The following is a 16641-nucleotide window of genomic DNA, read 5'->3' as shown; positions in this document are numbered from 1 at the left end:
TAATTTATTTCCAGTTTGATTACCGGGGAAGTCCACTGGGTCAACATGGCCCATTTTCAGTGGAGGCCCGGGGAGAAAAGCTTCGAGAATGCATTAAAAAGAACAATTTACATACAGGATTTAAAGAAATACAAGCTAGGTCTGAGAATGCATTTGCAGTTTACAAATATTATAACAAAAGGTACCTTTAGTACCAGAAACAGTTCTGTAGATCTCTATATTTACAATATTTACAAGTTTTGTTGAGCAAAAATAGCTGTAGGAGTAGGAGAAGTAAGGAGAGGAATAAAGCAGCAGGAGAGTGCAGGGAGATTTGATAGAGATGAAAGAGTATGTCTGATGGAGGTATATAGGGATTATGTGCCAGTAGTGGGTGACTCTTAAGGCTTGAAGTGATCGATACTTAAGTAAGGAGGGGTTATGTGCTGAATGGGGGATACTCTTAAGACTTAAGGTAATCAGAGCTTAAGTAGGGAGTAGACAGGGGCATTTTCGTTTAGCAGACAGGTGTATGAAAAGCTGGACTTTGAAATTTTCATAGTTTTGGGTGCTTCTTAGTGATTGAGGAAGGGAATTCCATTTTTTGCCTAGAGCATAGGAGAGCAGCAGTTGGCCAGCAGGATGTTTGGGTTTATGGATAGCTATTAAGTTCTGATGTTTAGATCTAAGGGTTCTGTTGGGTATATAGGGGGGGGATATTATTTAGAGCAGGGCATTTTGTAGGCTGAAATATGAGTGTATGAGCTGTAGAACGTTGTAGGTAATCTAGGTGGTTTGGAAGTTCTAGCCAGTTCAGGGTTTGTATGGTGAGTGCAATGTTTGGATTTGGAGGCAAATTTAGAAATTTTCTTGTAGCGGCTTTCTAATTTGGAGGTAATGGTTGGTTAGGAGTGGAGCACCATATAGTAAGGAAGGAGAAAAGTAGAGGCTAGAGCTTGTCTAGTGGAGTTGGTGCAGAGGGTTGGATTGAATGAGGGAAGGGGAGATAAAGTGGAAAGAGTGAGGATACAGGAGAGAGGCTTTAGAGGTTGTTTTTGTTGGTAGAACTGGACAGGCAAGGGAGGTATAAGAAGTGGCTTGGTATAGGGGAATTAGTAGTAGAAGTAGAAGGTAGGGGGTATGGAGGAGTTGATGTTGTAAGGAGAACATGTCAGAGAGGAGAGGGAGAAGTATGGATTAGAATGGAAACTAAGGAGAGAGAGAGAGAGAAGTAAGGTTTATAATGCAAACTGAGTGTTATGATTGGAGTAATGTGTTATAAAATAATAGAGGAATTATGGGAAGTAAGTGAGTGCGTAATGAATTTTGGAGTTGTATTAGAGAAGAGATTGGGGAGTAGTAATGTAAGGGAGGGTTGTAACTGTAGGAGTGTATGTAGGAGGGCTGTATGAGGAAGTGTTAGTGAGGAGAGGATGAGGATTGGTTAATTAAGCTGAGGGGGTGTGGTAATGAGGAGAGGATGAGGATTGGCTGATTAAGCTGAGGGGGTGTGGTAAGGCCAGGATATAGGTAAGAGTACTGGGGGATGGGTGGGCCAAATCCTGTGAGTGCAGCAGAAAAAAAGTATCAGCAGAGTGTAGTTTACTAGCAACAGCAGAAAGAGTTGTACTACAAGTGTCAGGCGAGATAGAGTAGGTTAGCTTTTCAAGAGGGATTGTGCAAGTAGAAAGAAGATACTTACAGTTTAGTGATGTTAGATCTCAGCCAACTTATTAATGCAAAAACTAAAAACCAGTTGGGAGTGGACTGATAAACTGGGGTTGTATGGGCAGAGACTGCCACCTAGTGGTGGAAAACGTAATACCTAGCAGGGAAAGACCAAACCTGTAGTAGGTTTAAGTAATTTCTGGGTTAGGGAGAGTTAGAAGTAAATTCAAGGTATGGGGGGAAGGGAAAACCGGTCTGCAGAGGGCTGCTGTAGCACACACAAGGAGGTCAGACTCCTGACTAACAAATAGCACAGCAAGTATTCAGTAATTAAGTTCCTTATTTTAAGCATGTACGTTAGCTCAAGTCCTGTAACAGGGTCTCCTTTAATGGAAGTTTCCTGTGTGCCAGGCAACCTTTGTACTAAATGCAGGGAGGGAGGACCCAGGGCTAACGTACTGTAGGAGGACGAGAGACAATACCAAAATTAGTTTAAACTGCAGGTGAAGAGAAGAGAGAAAGGAAGGGAGAGGAGTAGAAATGTGAAGGGCAGAATTGCGTAGCAGAGTGCAGTAGTTAGAGAATAGGTTAGAAAAACAGGTATGACTTGTGTCATCAGTGACGAGGAGAGAGGAAGATAGTGGAGAGTAGTGGCAGCTAGAAGGAGAGCAGCAGAAAGTAAGAGTAGAAAACTATTTTGTAGCAGTGAGACTTTCAATATGACAGACAGTTGCTCTACTTTGTAAATCAGTATCAAAATTTAACAGCATGATAAATATTAGAGACTCTAAATTCAACTAAAAAGGAGAAATATTTACACTGTAGCAAGCATAGTATAGACAAATATCAGGCAAGGTGATCATATCCCTTAAAAAGCTACAAAAATTATTCCAAAGCTATCACCCAAAATAAAGAAAAGTAATCTAATGCAGGAAAGTCAAAATATATAAGAAAGTTATACAAATAAAATAACATCAGTGCAGAATGTTATACAGTAACAGCATCAAAAAAAGTGTGAGTAAATCACAGATTATTTTACGCACTTACAATTAAGGAAGCAAAGGAAACTAGCGTGGTGGAATTCAATGCAAGCAAGCTTTCTAAATATGCGTCTGTAACAACAGATTGCAAGCCAAATCGCAGCAAGCTGCCATTTGTCTGAGGCAGGTCAGCTCGGACTCAGGTTTCAGTGGGGGGGGGGGCAGGTAGGGCCAGGATAGGTAGGAGGGTAAGGTGGGATGGGCTGGCTAGAGGAAGGATTGAAAAGGCTGGGAACAAACCAAATCAGTCTTCTTGATCCCTACCTGGACAGCTTGTAGCAACTGATCAGTGGATTGTTTGAATTAAGTGGTTGATCTTGGTACAAGGTAAGGCCCTCTTTTTGTTTGTTGATTTAATTACAACCTTAAGGGAAGTTATCTGTGGTAGGATCAGTTGCTGGGGGTTTTTGAAGCTGTTTGGAAAGAGATGCTGGGGCAATTTTAGTATTAAGTTTGGCTGTAGCAACAGAGTGGAATGTTAGTATTTCTAATCTTAATTCCAATATCCTTCAAACATGCTAATAGTTAAAGTTGTCTGAGTAATTCCAATGAGAGTTTGAAAACAGTGGGTGGTTTTTAGAACAATGTAAAGTCTTCTTTGTTGTTAGTTAATTGCAGGATTAAAAGGAATTCTTTTAGAGGTTTTTTAATCGGATTTTATTGTGTTAGTCAAAGTGCAAGGTAGCTAAGGCCTACGGGGGCCGCATGGCTGGTCCAGGGAGTTGAGGCCTACAGGCAGCCACATGGCTGGGCTTGTGAACTGAGGCCTGCAGGAAACCACATGGCTAGGCTCAAGAGCTGAGAGGCCTAGTGAGCTGAGGCCTGCAGGAAGCCACATGGCTGGGCCTGTGAGCTGAGGCCTGCAGGAAGCCACATGGCTGGGCCTGTGAGCTGAGGCCTGCAGGAAGTCGCATGTTAGGGCCTGTGAGCTGAGACCGGCAAGAAGCCGCATGACAAGGCCTGTTAACTGAGGCCTGCATGGAGCCGCATGGCAAGGCCTGTGAGTGAGGCCTGCAGGAAACCGCATGGCAAGGCCTGTGAGCTAAGGCCTGCTGAAGCAACATGGCTAGGCCTGTGAGCTTGGGCCTGAGGTAGACATATGGCGGGGCTTGAGAGGTACAGTTAACAGGAAGCTTCAGTACACAGGAGCCCATGCTTGTATTTGTGTTAATTATTAATTTTCCTGAATAAAACTCAATGCTAAACTGTGGTAGCGTAAGCATGGAGGGGCTGGTTAGATCAATGTTACTCTTTACTGGTGTTAAATTCATTAAGGAAGACTGAAAAGAAGGAGATTTAGTAGAATCAGTCGGGTTAGTGAAACACAAACTTAGTTAAAGCACTTTCCTACTTTGTATAACTAAAAAAAAAAAAAAAAACCCTAATTACGCTAACGGGTATGTCTTGTGTTTTAACTGACTAGATGGATCCTCAAATGCAAACACAAATGCAGACCTTGTTGAGCATAAAAGGGAGATCATGGTGGGAGGATCTGTTTCACCAGATAGTAGGGTCAGGGCAGGTGCCTCAAGCAGTTAATGTTCAACCTGCGGGTGACCTGCCCCCGGACCCTCAAACAGGACCCAGCTCAGGATCCCAAGGGTTAGTCGGAAGTAATGGGAAAGATGACGGACAGGACAGGAATGCCAGAAATTCTCGGAGGCACAAGGATAAGAAGAAACACTGCAAAAAGCGCAAGAGGGAAGGTAAGAATATGCCTATTATGGATCAGAAGTGTTTGCAGTGGTTACAAAGCCAAGGTATATTAGATGAGGAATTAATGTACTATGACTCTTTGCCTGGAGAACACTGCAAGGTTAATCAAATCATTTCACAGGGTCAAGATACTTTGAGGGACATGGTTGGGATTGACAACAAGCAGACAGCAGAGGACTCTGAGTCAGCCACAACAGTAGGGAGCTCCATGGCTGGAGTTGGGTGTCCCCAAACTAACAATGCACTTTTAGACCAGATGGGAGCTTTATTAGCTCAGCTCAAAGGTAAACAGGATGACGATAAAGTAATGCATCAAGGAAACAAGGGTCAGACTGTGCTGGAAGGGGGGAAGGGAGACTCAGAACTAGTTAAGTACAGTGGTGCAGTTACGTTAGACTTACCACTAGGTTTTCATTTAAGTGAAAAAGTGAAACAACAGATTGCAAGTGGGGAATACATAGATATATTTTCATTGTTGAACAGGGAGGATGAAGAAAAGGAAAGAGATAAGGATGGCAGGGTTGAATATTCAGTAGCCAAAAAAAGGAGGTTACAAGTAAGAAGAACATGGGAAAACTGGGCGATTGGTTACTCCATTTATGCTCAAATTTTAGGTGATAGATGTTCTGCTAAAGCAAAAGACATGTGGACGCACTTTAATAGGGTAACCACGATTGCGCTTTGCTCAAGGGGGCAACAGATGGTTGAGGTATGATGAGGACAACAGAAGGATGAGGCAGTCATACCCAGAGAGGTCTTGGGCATGGTTGGATTTGGGGCTTTTGTGCTGGCTAGATACAAGCGGAGATGCAGCAACAACAGATTGTGGTTTTCCAGTTAATCAGAATGGGTATAACACTTATAGGTTCGGTTTAACAACAGACAACCAATGGGACAGAACAGACGGGAGTGCTGGAAAGTGTTATCAGTACAACTTCGGTCAGTGTCGGAATCAACTTCAGTGTAGATTTAAGCATCAATGCATGGCTTGTGGTAAGGTAAACCACCCAGCCAAGGCTTGTTTTCGTCTCTCAAACCCCAGAACAAAAGTTTTTACTCACCCGCCACCTTTAAAGGGTACGCAGCTCCATCTCCCAACGCCGGTAAAAGGGGATATTTTAAGGGAATGGCTCAAAGCGTATCCAGATAGAGAAGCAGCAGCATTACTACAAGAGGGATTCACCAAGGGCTTCAAGATACCAGCAAAAGGTAGGAAGCAAGGGGTTTGGATCAAGAACTTGAAGTCAGCAGAAGAGCATCCGGACATAGTTAGAGCAAAGATAAATAAAGAATTGGAAGCGGGCAGACTGGCAGGCCCATTTCCCTGCCCACCAAGAAGAGCATTTAAGGTTTCTCCTATCGGCGTAGTACCCAAAAAGAAACCTGGTGAATTTTGGCTTATTCACCACTTATCCTAACCACAAGGAAATTCCGTAAATGATTACATAAATGGGGTAGGGACTTCAGTGCATTATGCGTCTTTTGATGAAGCTATTAAGAAAGTCATGGAGAAGGGAAGAGGGGCCCTTATGGCAAAAGCTGACATAGAGTCTGCTTTCAGACTTTTACCCATTGCATCTAAAGACCAAGGGTGGTTAGGTTTGGCATTTGAAGGCCAGTATTTCATGGATAAATGCATGCCTATGGGTTGTTCAATAGCATGTGCTACTTTTGAGAAATTCAGTTCCTTCTTACACTGGTTGGTGGCTCATCGGGTAGGGGAAGACAGAGTTGTTCATTATTTAGATGACTTTCTATTCATTGGGAAGGAGGACACAGGGGAATGTCAACAAGCGTTGGATACATTTCAACAGGTATGCAGGGAGTTAGGGGTGCCGCTAGCAAGGGATAAAACAGAGGGCCCGGCCTAACAGATTGGCTTTCCTGGGTATAGAGATTGATAGCTTCAATGGGCAGTGCAGGCTTCCTATTGACAAGGTGCAGAAATTACGACTACTCTTAAGTCAAGTGCTAACACAGAATAAGATAACCCTTAAACAGTTACAAGAATTAGTAGGGTTAATGAATTTTGCATGCAAAGTGATTCCTGTAGGACGCTCATTTATGAGGCGCTTAGCTGCTAAGGGGTCAGGGTGCACAAAGCCACACCATCGGATTAGGATCACACAAGGTATGAAGGAGGATCTAGGTGTGTGGTGGAGTTTCTTATCAGACTACAATGGGATAGCAATTTGGCAGGAGAGAGACCAGCTACCTCCCGCTCAGTTGTTTACAGATGCAGCGGGGGGAATTGGCTTTGGGGGTTATTTTCAAGATCACTGGTTCAGCATGGCTTGGCCGTCTCAATTGAAAAACAGGGTAGATATTTCAATCGCAGATATGGAATTTTTCCCAGTAGTGGTGGCATTGGAAATTTGGGGAGCACAAATGAAAAACAGAGTAGTCTGGCTGCGTTCTGACAACAATAGTGTAGTGCATATAGTCAATAATCAGCTGGGGGGAAAAGGGGTATTAGGTAGGATGATGAGATATTTTACATTTAAGTGTTTGACATTTAATGTGACAGTTAAGGCACAACACATTCCTGGCATCGATAACTCATTGGCAGATGCCCTTTCTCGTTTGCAGTGGCCCCGTTTCCGGTCGCTGGCCCCAAGGGCGACTCCTTCTCCGACACCAGTGCCAGTTCAATTATGGACCTTATGGACAGACGACAATGGTTGCTAATGTGTAATTCTCTCAGTAGAAGAACAAGGGTAAGGTACAATAAATGTATACAACAGTTCTTGCAAACTAGAATAACCAGAGGCTGGGAATCCTTTTGGCCTTTTCCACCTCACCAAATCAGGTCTTATATCATGGTGATGAAAGAAAAAGGTTGGAGCCTGGGCAGAGCCAGAAGCACATTGTCAGCCTTGAATTGGTTCCATCAGGCTTTGGAAGATCTAGCTAACACATTCCAAGTATGTGCAATGTTTAAAGGTTGGGGGAGACAAACACCCAAGAGGCTGGATAAGAGATACCCTATAGGTCCAGCTGTATTAAGCAAGTTATGGATTGCGGTTTCAGAGGTTTGTTTCTCTACTTATGAGGTATCATTATTTAAGGCTGCCTTTCTGCTGGCTTTTTGTGGGGCATTTAGATGGTCGGAAATTGTCCAACCGAACAAGAAAAGCCAAGGGACAGTACTGCCTTTAGAACATGTACACGTGCTGGGTGATAACACCTGGATTTATGTGGCGAAATCTAAAACTGATCAGGAAGGCAAAGGTCAATGGGTAAGAGTAGTTACCCCGGAGGGATTAGAATGGAATGTGACTAAAGTGTTATTGGAGTACCAGGGTTATAGGGGTTTATTAGGTGGACCATTTTTCTGCCATCAGCAAGGTGAACCACTTACACATTATCAGGTGAGAGCAGTCTTAAAGCAGGCAGTTAAGTTGATAGGCTTGGACACAAGCAGGTATACATTGCATTCTTTTCGGATAGGTGCAGCCTCATATGCACATGAAATGGGGATGTCGCAGGCAGACATTATGAGGATGGGTAGATGGAAATCCAAAGCTTATAAAAGTTATGTAAGGTGTAAACAACTCTAACTCTTGTTCATTGCATTTCAGCAGACAAATCCGCAGAACAGAAATACATCTGGATAGTTGGCCATTCCTTTGTTCGGAGACTCCACCTCTGGGTGCAGAACAGGCCGGGCTTACCCTTTCAAAGAGAACAAGCTCCAGGCAAAACAGTTTGGTACGGGGTGTCAGGAATGCGGCGGCACCAGCTCAGCACAGTAATGCAACAAGCAGCGAGAAGTGGTAAACCTCCTGCAGCCATCGTGTTACACCTAGGGGGCAATGATATTGGTCAGCAACCAATACAAGATTTAATTAGTTCTATGGTACGGGAAATTAATTGCATACATGAATGCTGGCCACACGCCATTATTTGTTGGTCAGAAGTGGTACAGAGAAAAAGATGGAAAGGGGTTAGGTCCATAAAAGCTGTGGAAAGAATGAGACGGAGAATTAATAATTCTATGGATAAGATTTTAAAGGCCATTAAGGGGTTGTACATTCCCCACCCTGGCATTCGGGTCTGGTGGCCAGACAGGTATGAGAAAGATGGGGTTCAATCATCGGAAAAAGGTTCACAGGTATTTTACAAGGAATTACAGGCAGTTTTAGCTCTGAAGGGCATTCACCTAGAGTAGGTTGAGATGTGCTGGCGGAAGGGAGGAACATTCCTCCCTTCTGTGGCGGAAGGCAGGAAAGGTAAGGGAGGCCAAGGCAAGTGGGGGGGGGTCACAGGACTTTTCAGCTGGACCTTCCGCAGGCCAGACAGCCCCAAGGGATTGTTGCCAGGGGACTTATCAGCCCGGCAATGGCCCCCCTTGGCACATTGTAAGGCGGCCCAGAAGAATTGTGATGAACTGTGAAAAAGTTGTTATGAAATGGGTAGGATACATAAAAAGGGCCGGATATCGACAGTGCTGTCTGTTGTCCTGTAGGCGTAGTGGAATGCTATGAAAGAAATAAATGGCCTCCCTGATATTCCTGCCTTGCGCACATCTCATAATAATTGGTTTATTAGAGAAAGTCATTGACAATGATTGGCAATAAACACATGGCTGCGGCCATTTAATCCATCTGAAGTCTCTGTGTTATTATTTACCTGCTTAGTTACCTTGATTTGTTGGACATGGAATTTGAGGCATATGTCCACAAGGATGCAATGGAATGACAATGTGCTGAGCTGGTTCTGCATATGTATAGCTCAATACTGAGTGAATCATTAATGGAAATATAGTGTTAGAATTGCAGAGCTGAACAATGTAACGAATGCTTAGATAACAGGTATGGGTAAGCATCTTGAGTAAGAGAGCTGTGACTAGGTATGAATTCTGTTTTGTAAAAGACAGGTAGAGCTGTACCAATCTCAGACAAAAGGTAAGGAGCTAGTATTAGACACAACTGTAAGGAGAAAAAAATCAGTCGCGCCTGTGGGGAAGCACGGTGGAGGAGATAAGAATAAGCAATCTGCATTGGGCTTTAGGAAGGCATGGAGCTAGTAGTAAGCCGTTCGTGCACGCAGAAATATGAAGGCTAATAATCAGAAATGCCTTAAAAATTCCCGAGTGAACAGGCGTTTTATGATGCACGTCTTGTAGGCATGCTTCTATTTTATAGCTGTATTAGTTTACGTTGCTAAGAAAGCCACGAGGTGGCCTATTGCGCACACCAAAAAGAAAAAGTGGAAACGCAGCCTAAATGGGACAGGTTTTACACAAACCACAGTCCCGTTTGCTATGTCTTTCTTCAGAAACGGTAACGTTGCTCAAGTCGGCAAGCTGCTCGCAGGGATCGTATGCGAGTATAAGCACAGCAGTGGTGCATTTTAGGTGCATTTTAAGATGCACATCTAGTAGGCATGCTTCTGTTTTATTGCTGTATTACTTGATTTAGCTAAAAAAGCCACGAGGTCGCCTATTGCGCATACCTAAAAGAAAAAGTAGAAGCACCGCCTAAATGGGAGGGACAGGTTTTACACCAACCACAGTCCTGTTTTGCTAGGTTTTAGGAACGATAACATTGCTCAACTCAGTAAGCTGTTAGTTAATATGTATGTCAAGCATGTCCTTAAAACTATGTTTTGTAAAAAAAAATTGTTCTCTTGGAGCTTTTCTCCCCCGGCCTCCACTGGAAATGGACCTGTAATCCAGTTGGATTCTCCCGGTCAACAAATGTAAAATAAACAAAGTTATGCAAGCTATTGTTCCTCAATTTGGTGATGGAGGGTTGACAGCTATGCTGTAGTTTCATTCGGGGACACACGAAGACAGTCACAGCCCGGTGATGGTCCAACTGACCTAAGACCAGCCCAAACACTCAATATAAAGTAACATTAATTATAGCAGTCACGTTTCATTTTCAACCGTGTCTCTGACTACTATTGGCTTTCTCTACTTCTAATAGGTCTCCAGTGATCATAACCTAGTGAGACAACCAAGTACGACAGATGGACAACGTGAGTCAAATATTAAGCACGTAGAGAAAACACAAGTGATTATTTTAAGATGCTTACACACAGCCTGAAGCGCCATTTCGCTTCTTCCTGAACGGTTACGTTGTATTAGTTGCGAGAACATCCAGCATTTAGGTGGTGAGATCTCGCGGTTGTTCGTAGAGTGATAGCAGTTTGTATAGATCGGGGTTTTTGAAATTTGTCTTGTTTTCTGCTTTTATAAACGAAAGGGTAAGTATGAGAAATTTCCGGAGTGTGTAAAATGTCGGGAATGTGCGCTAAAACCATATTGATATAGTCAACGTCGCTGCCAGTATTTTCTGGGAGGGTGGGAATGAAAATGTGAAGCCTTTTGAGTGGGGCAATGTATTTTCTTTAATTTTATGGCTTAATGGCAGGGGTTTGTTTTCCCTGTGGCTAGTTAATTGCCTCAGCTGTCCTATCGAACCCCTTGTCCTAATTCTGATGGGACTTTTTTTCTCATTTAATGTTATGAGTGTTTTGTAAAACTTGTTTCTGAGAAACGTGGGTATCTACTTATTTCAAGTCCTTACTCAGCTTTAAGTATGGCAACGGCGGAAAGGCGTCGGTGATCAGCTGCACATTTGTGACTTTACTTTATAAACTATGCTTAGGTGGGTAAGCAGAGAATTAATTCTGCTGAGTATTTACTTGCGTGAGATGCGCTTTAATTAGGTTGCACTGGTCGAAGACTTTAAACTCCCCCACACTTCCAATGTACGTTAGAGTAGTGCTAATATGAAATAGTACGGCAGTCCCTCAGTTTGTTTTTGCGCGTTTCTTTAGTCGGCAAAAATCCCAAGCAAAATAGATGACAAGCGTTAAGAACGCTGGACATTTAGCGCAGTGGTCTGATCGCCTTGCTGCTGGGCATATCTGTCGAGGAACCGTAACGTGAAGCAAATTGACTCTAGCTTACCGTCTCACCCTCAGTTTTGCGCTGTAGTGGGCGTGGCGCGGATGATTGACGAACGAACCTCCATATGAAATGAGGCATGATGGGCATGCCATTCCTATTGGCCACTGACATCAAGCATACAGTGAATGTGTTAACCATGGCTCTGACTCCCGAAAGCCTTTAAAAAGAAATGTAATGTGGCATAATCACTTCACCTACAATACTTAATTATTATCTCACAATCACACAACATATAATTACATCAGAACCGTACCAGTTCTGATTAATCGCTATGCTCACTTATGGCATCAACTGCAGTAACGGAGTCAGTAATATTGAGACTTGGAGGTAGATTGCTATACAATTAAAACATGATTATGAGTCTTCACTGCCAGGACCATGTGAGTGCAGGTTGTGAATAATGGCCTAGGTGATGTTCTTTAAAGACAGGTTGTAATGGTGAATATTTTATTTATTTATTGGTAGCTGCCTGGTAGTGTGCCAAAACTTCATATACATAATATTATTCTCTTTGGTGGGGGACCTGTTCTCCACAACTTCAACATTTTAAAACACTTTGTCTGAAATTCTTTACGACGCAATCAACTAATTTGGGAATTAATTTGACAGCCATCATGATTTTTCTATAATCCACATTTTAAAAGATCACAGAGACACTGTTTTATGGTTTATGGCTTTTAAGAAAGTATTGATGGGAGTACCTTGGCACCCTGTTGCATGCCAAGGTAAGAGAAGAATCAGTACATTGGGTATTTTTCACACGCACTGGACCGTTATTTGGGAGCACTTCTGTATGGCTTACCCCATCCTGTAGTCACTGCTTTTATCCGGGGGGGGGGGGCAAGGTATTGCTTTACAAGACTCCTAATAAAGGAGGAATGCAGTTTGGGTACCACTCCTCCCACTAACCCGATCTGTCATTTAAATATTAGGCATGATGTTCAGATCGGTACCAGAGTGGTTATTTATCTGTTTACCAGCTGCTTAGTATTTAATTTGTTGCTGACTAGGTAATTATGGATCCATGCAAACGTTTACACAGAATTATGTGTTTTCTACATTTGATGGTATAGACTAAACTCATTCATTGCAATATATAATACATATTCATTAAGGTTCCAGGCAGTATGCTTGAATATTCAGTATTTTACAGTGATGTAAAATGTCTCGGGCGGGGTTTGGGCGGTGCATGGGCGCATGTGGTGAGCCAGTAAACTACATTGCCTAAAGTTATGCATCAATGTCTTGAAATTGAACCATTTGCTGTTTATTTTGTATATAATATCAAATATATATTTAAGTGCAGACCCCTCCCCCCAGACAGTCTGTGTAGTGAATATGGTTTTATATATTAAGGGTCATTCACCAGCCTGTGGGAGGAAAAAAATGCACAGTGTACTAAATTGGTGCTGTTTATTTCTGCATTTTTAGCTGTCTATATTTATGTTTATATACAGATGAAAAAACTCCGGCTTTACTCCGTAGCATATCGCCTACTCCGAGGTGATGTCTGCCTAACATATAAAGCTATGTCAAACCCAGAGCTGTTGGACATGCTACACCTAAAGAAATCCCAATCCCTCCAAGCTACACGCTCTAGGGACCTAATCCTTGTCACCACAATAAACAGGACACGCTGGAGTGATAGATTCCTGCCCCAGAGACTTTCTATACTCTGGAACAAGCTACCCATCTGTGTCAAGCAAAGTTCTTCATTAGCACTCTTCAAGAAAAAAAATTGATGAGTGGATGGGAAATAGGAAATACACCCCAGGGATCACTTCTGTGTCTCTGCTGGACAGTGGCACAGGAAAATAACTTTCTTGGGTGGTGTAAGCTATGGTACCTTGATGGCTAGGCTTACATAGGCCCTTGGGCTAATAGCATAGTACCTACCTATGGACAAACCTGATGGTGATGATTGTTCGAGGTGGGGGGTGGGTAATGACTTCCCCCAGCTCCTACTTGGCTTTGTAAAGCCAATAAATTGATGGACAAACACATTTGTGACATACAGGGAGGACTCCTCACTGCAATCTTGATGACCCATTTACTTGCTTGGGTGTTGGAGGAGCCCTTGTAAGGCAAATTAGATTGGCAGCTTTGATAATGGATGGTAGGTATGAGTGGTTAGTGTTGAGGTATATGACATGCAGAATGTAAGGTGGGAATATATGCTTATTTGTATGGCCTTGTTCATTGGGTGTGTGGAACATATACATAGTTAGTGGAAGATATAGCAGGCTGTCCCTTTTGTGAGTGCACATAAACTGGGGGAGGGGCTGTAGCTGCACCATATTTGTCACTCGACTCTGGGAAGAGTGATCGGTATGTAGAACTCTCGCTTCCACGTGGAACTAACAGGTTAATAAGTAGACAACAGGAAGCCGTGAACCAAAAAAGGGTATATGTTTGTGTCAGATTAACAAAAATATCACACCATAAACTGATAGATGTATACAACCCATAATTCACCTGCTCAGTGGTTTTTGGACTTTGTCAATGCAAACACCCTGGAGCAACTAGTTAGCTCCCCAACTAGAGGTACAAATATTCTAAATCTATTATTGATGAGCATAGAGGGATGCTTCTCTGTCATGCACATTAACCCTTCCATACTAATATCTGACCACAAAATGATGTAATTTAGTATTAAAATTAACGTAGAGCTCCTGTCAAACTCCAAACCTGTTAAGAACTTTGCTGAGGCCATTTACCTCAAACTAAGTGGCAGCTTATTAAACTTCCAAGCTTCTCTGAACCTGGATGACACTGAGGCCTACTCTGAGCTGTACACAAAAGCACTGTGCAACAACGTTCAGAGCTGCACAGAGGAGTCAGTACCTATCCGAGTCAAACCTCTGATTACTGGCAAAAATAAACCACCCTGATGGAACCTTAGCATAAGTACGTTGTTCAACAAAAGGAAAATAATCTTTACCAAAGCCAAGAGGGAACAGATAAACCAGTGCAAAAAGACACTTGTCAGTCTAAACAACCAAATTAGAGAGCTGGTCAAATCTGCCAAGTAAACTACAAGGCAAAGGTAGCCTCCCAGGTGAAAGATAACCATCATTTTTTTTAATTATGTTTGAAACCTCACTGGAAATGCTCAGCAATGTGCCAAGCTAATCATGAATGGCAACACAACACCCAGCCTGAAACTGCAGCAAACTTGCAGGTCGACAAGTTAATTTCAGCCCCCCCCCCCCCAGTCACCTCCTAGCCTTGTAGTACACTCAAAGAAATACCCACAACCATTATCCTGTCAGTCATTATGAGAAAACAGGTCCTTACTGTGCTTGCTAAAGCCAAAAACACAGCCTCCGTGGGTCTGGGCAACATTCTAAGATGCTCCTTAAATAGCTTAAAACAGAATCTGTCAGGGTCATTAAAAACCCTCTGTAGCCACAGCTGCTAGATGGGCTTTGTCCCAGAAGAATGGAGGACTGCAACAGTTGTCCCTCTGCACAAGGGGGGTCCATCAACTGATCCAGGAAACTACATACTAGTAAGCTTGACCAGTCTTATCTGCAAGGCCATGGAAAGAATTATCATGGACCAGGTCAATAACAACAAAGGAAATTTCTAAACTGTGGACCAGACCCAATTTGGCTTTGTCAAAGGGAGGTCTCGCCTGCCCAGTCCGGAGGAGTTCTTTGAGAAAGTTACCATGGTCATAGATAAGGGTAAAATAGTACACACCGATTATCTAGAATTGTCCAAAGGTTTTGACACAGTCCCCTACTTGGTGATCTTAGATAAACTTACTGAGTTAGACATAAACTCCTACATCATCAGATGGAGAGCAAACTGGCCCACTGACAGGACACGTGTTGTCTGGGAAGGTGAATTCACTTCCGGTAAGAAACTTGTTAATAGCAGTATCCCACAGGATTCAGTGTTGGGACCGCTTCTGTTTGGTATATACTTCTTTTCTGAAGTGAAGACCATTGTTGGGGATCTCCAGCTTACCAAGTTTGCCAACTACTGTAAGCTGGGAGCAATCATTGAATCCCCAGATGATGTTGACATCCTACAAACAGGCCTAAAAATGACAAACTGGTGCCAAAACCATAGTTTGAAACTAAATGCTAAAAAAGTGAGTATTCACACCCTTTGGGGAATCAGATATCCCTGCAAATTATGATATTAATAGCACACCCCTAAAAGTAGACCCAGTGATGAGGGACCTAAGAACACAGATAATAACCTAAACTTTGACCACCATGTAGCTACAGTAGCGAGGAAATCCTTCTGTGTGTCTCAACTTATAAGTAAAGGAATGGCACTGAGTTTAAAGGAAGTCAAGGGAGCATTGTACTCAGCCCATAATCGAGTATAGTGCTCCCTTCTGCATGTACCTAACAGGCACTTGCACCAATTGGGGGTCCCAAAGGTTTCTTACAAAAAAAAAATATATATATACAAAGCGTAAGCCACATGACTTACGCAGAGCGACTAAAGGCCCTATCACTTAACTCTGGCTAATATCGTTTATTGAGAGGTGAGTTATGCCAGACGTATAAGGCATTCTGTGATCCAGCCCTAATGAAAATTCTGCATATTCGCTGCATATTCGCAAGAAAAATTATACAAGGTTACACGTTCCATGGACCTGAACCTTATTTGTGATTCTTAACCGAACTTGCTGGAGAGATAGATTCGTATCCCAAAGGCTACCTTTTGTACAGAATAAGCTTTCCATCTTTGTAAAACAAGCGTGTCCCTCACTCTGTTCAAAAAGAATTTGGATAAATGGATGGGGAATCGTAAATTCACTCCTGGGGTACCGCCAATGCCCCTTATGGACAGTGGCAGTCTGTAAAATTACTCAGGGCTACAGCACCCAAAGACCCACTACCCTGTTTTTACCCCATCCCATATCTGGGGAATTAAGATACAACATTGTCATATCCTGGGTATTATTGGCTAGGCTTCTAAAGGCTCTTGTGCTATTAACCTAGTAATCCCCAATGAACCTATGTAATGGGGCTGCCACTCACCCACTTTCATGTCACAAACAAGAAGAAGTAATAATACAATATTGTGCAATTCATTAGCAGTCACTTCCCCTTTGCTTTCACATAACAAGCTTGGTAAGTTTGAATGTGTTACACTGTGTAACAAAAAAAAAATGGTTTATAAAAGTGTCAATCCCCCAGTAATTGCAGCAGTAAAAACAGTTTTTCTCCAGAGTGGCTATGCATTATTCTTGTATTCTAGACTTAAAAGTTGTTACTAGGTAGCCATAGATTTATGGGTTACTTAATTTTGTAAGGTTTTGTATATTCTGTGAAAATTATAGTAATGAAA

The 16641-nt window shown here is 42.6% G+C and overlaps 1 protein-coding gene across 3 annotated transcripts in view; it reads left to right on the top strand.

Annotated features, from left to right (window-relative positions):
- The first annotated feature begins 10367 nt into the window (after window positions 1-10367).
- Window positions 10368-16641, top strand: part of LOC122817602 (cold-inducible RNA-binding protein B-like) — a 936366-nt gene continuing 930092 nt past the window's right edge. The window contains exon 1 of one of the 3 annotated variants that reach the window (XM_044090642.1): window positions 10368-10388. In XM_044090642.1, the coding sequence (XP_043946577.1) occupies window positions 10380-10388 (9 nt within the window). In that variant the 5' untranslated portion in view covers window positions 10368-10379. Of the gene's footprint in view, window positions 10389-10439; window positions 10617-16641 lie in introns of those variants that run through there. The other 2 variants (XM_044090640.1, XM_044090641.1) reach the window with 2 other exon arrangements.

Source organism: Protopterus annectens, chromosome 13.part0, assembly GCF_019279795.1.
Source record: "Protopterus annectens isolate FY-2018-M chromosome 13.part0, PAN1.0, whole genome shotgun sequence".
In the NCBI taxonomy this organism is placed as follows: Eukaryota; Metazoa; Chordata; order Ceratodontiformes; family Protopteridae; genus Protopterus; species Protopterus annectens.
Note: the sequence above shows the minus strand (reverse complement) of the source record. Positions and strands in the feature narration are given on the sequence as shown.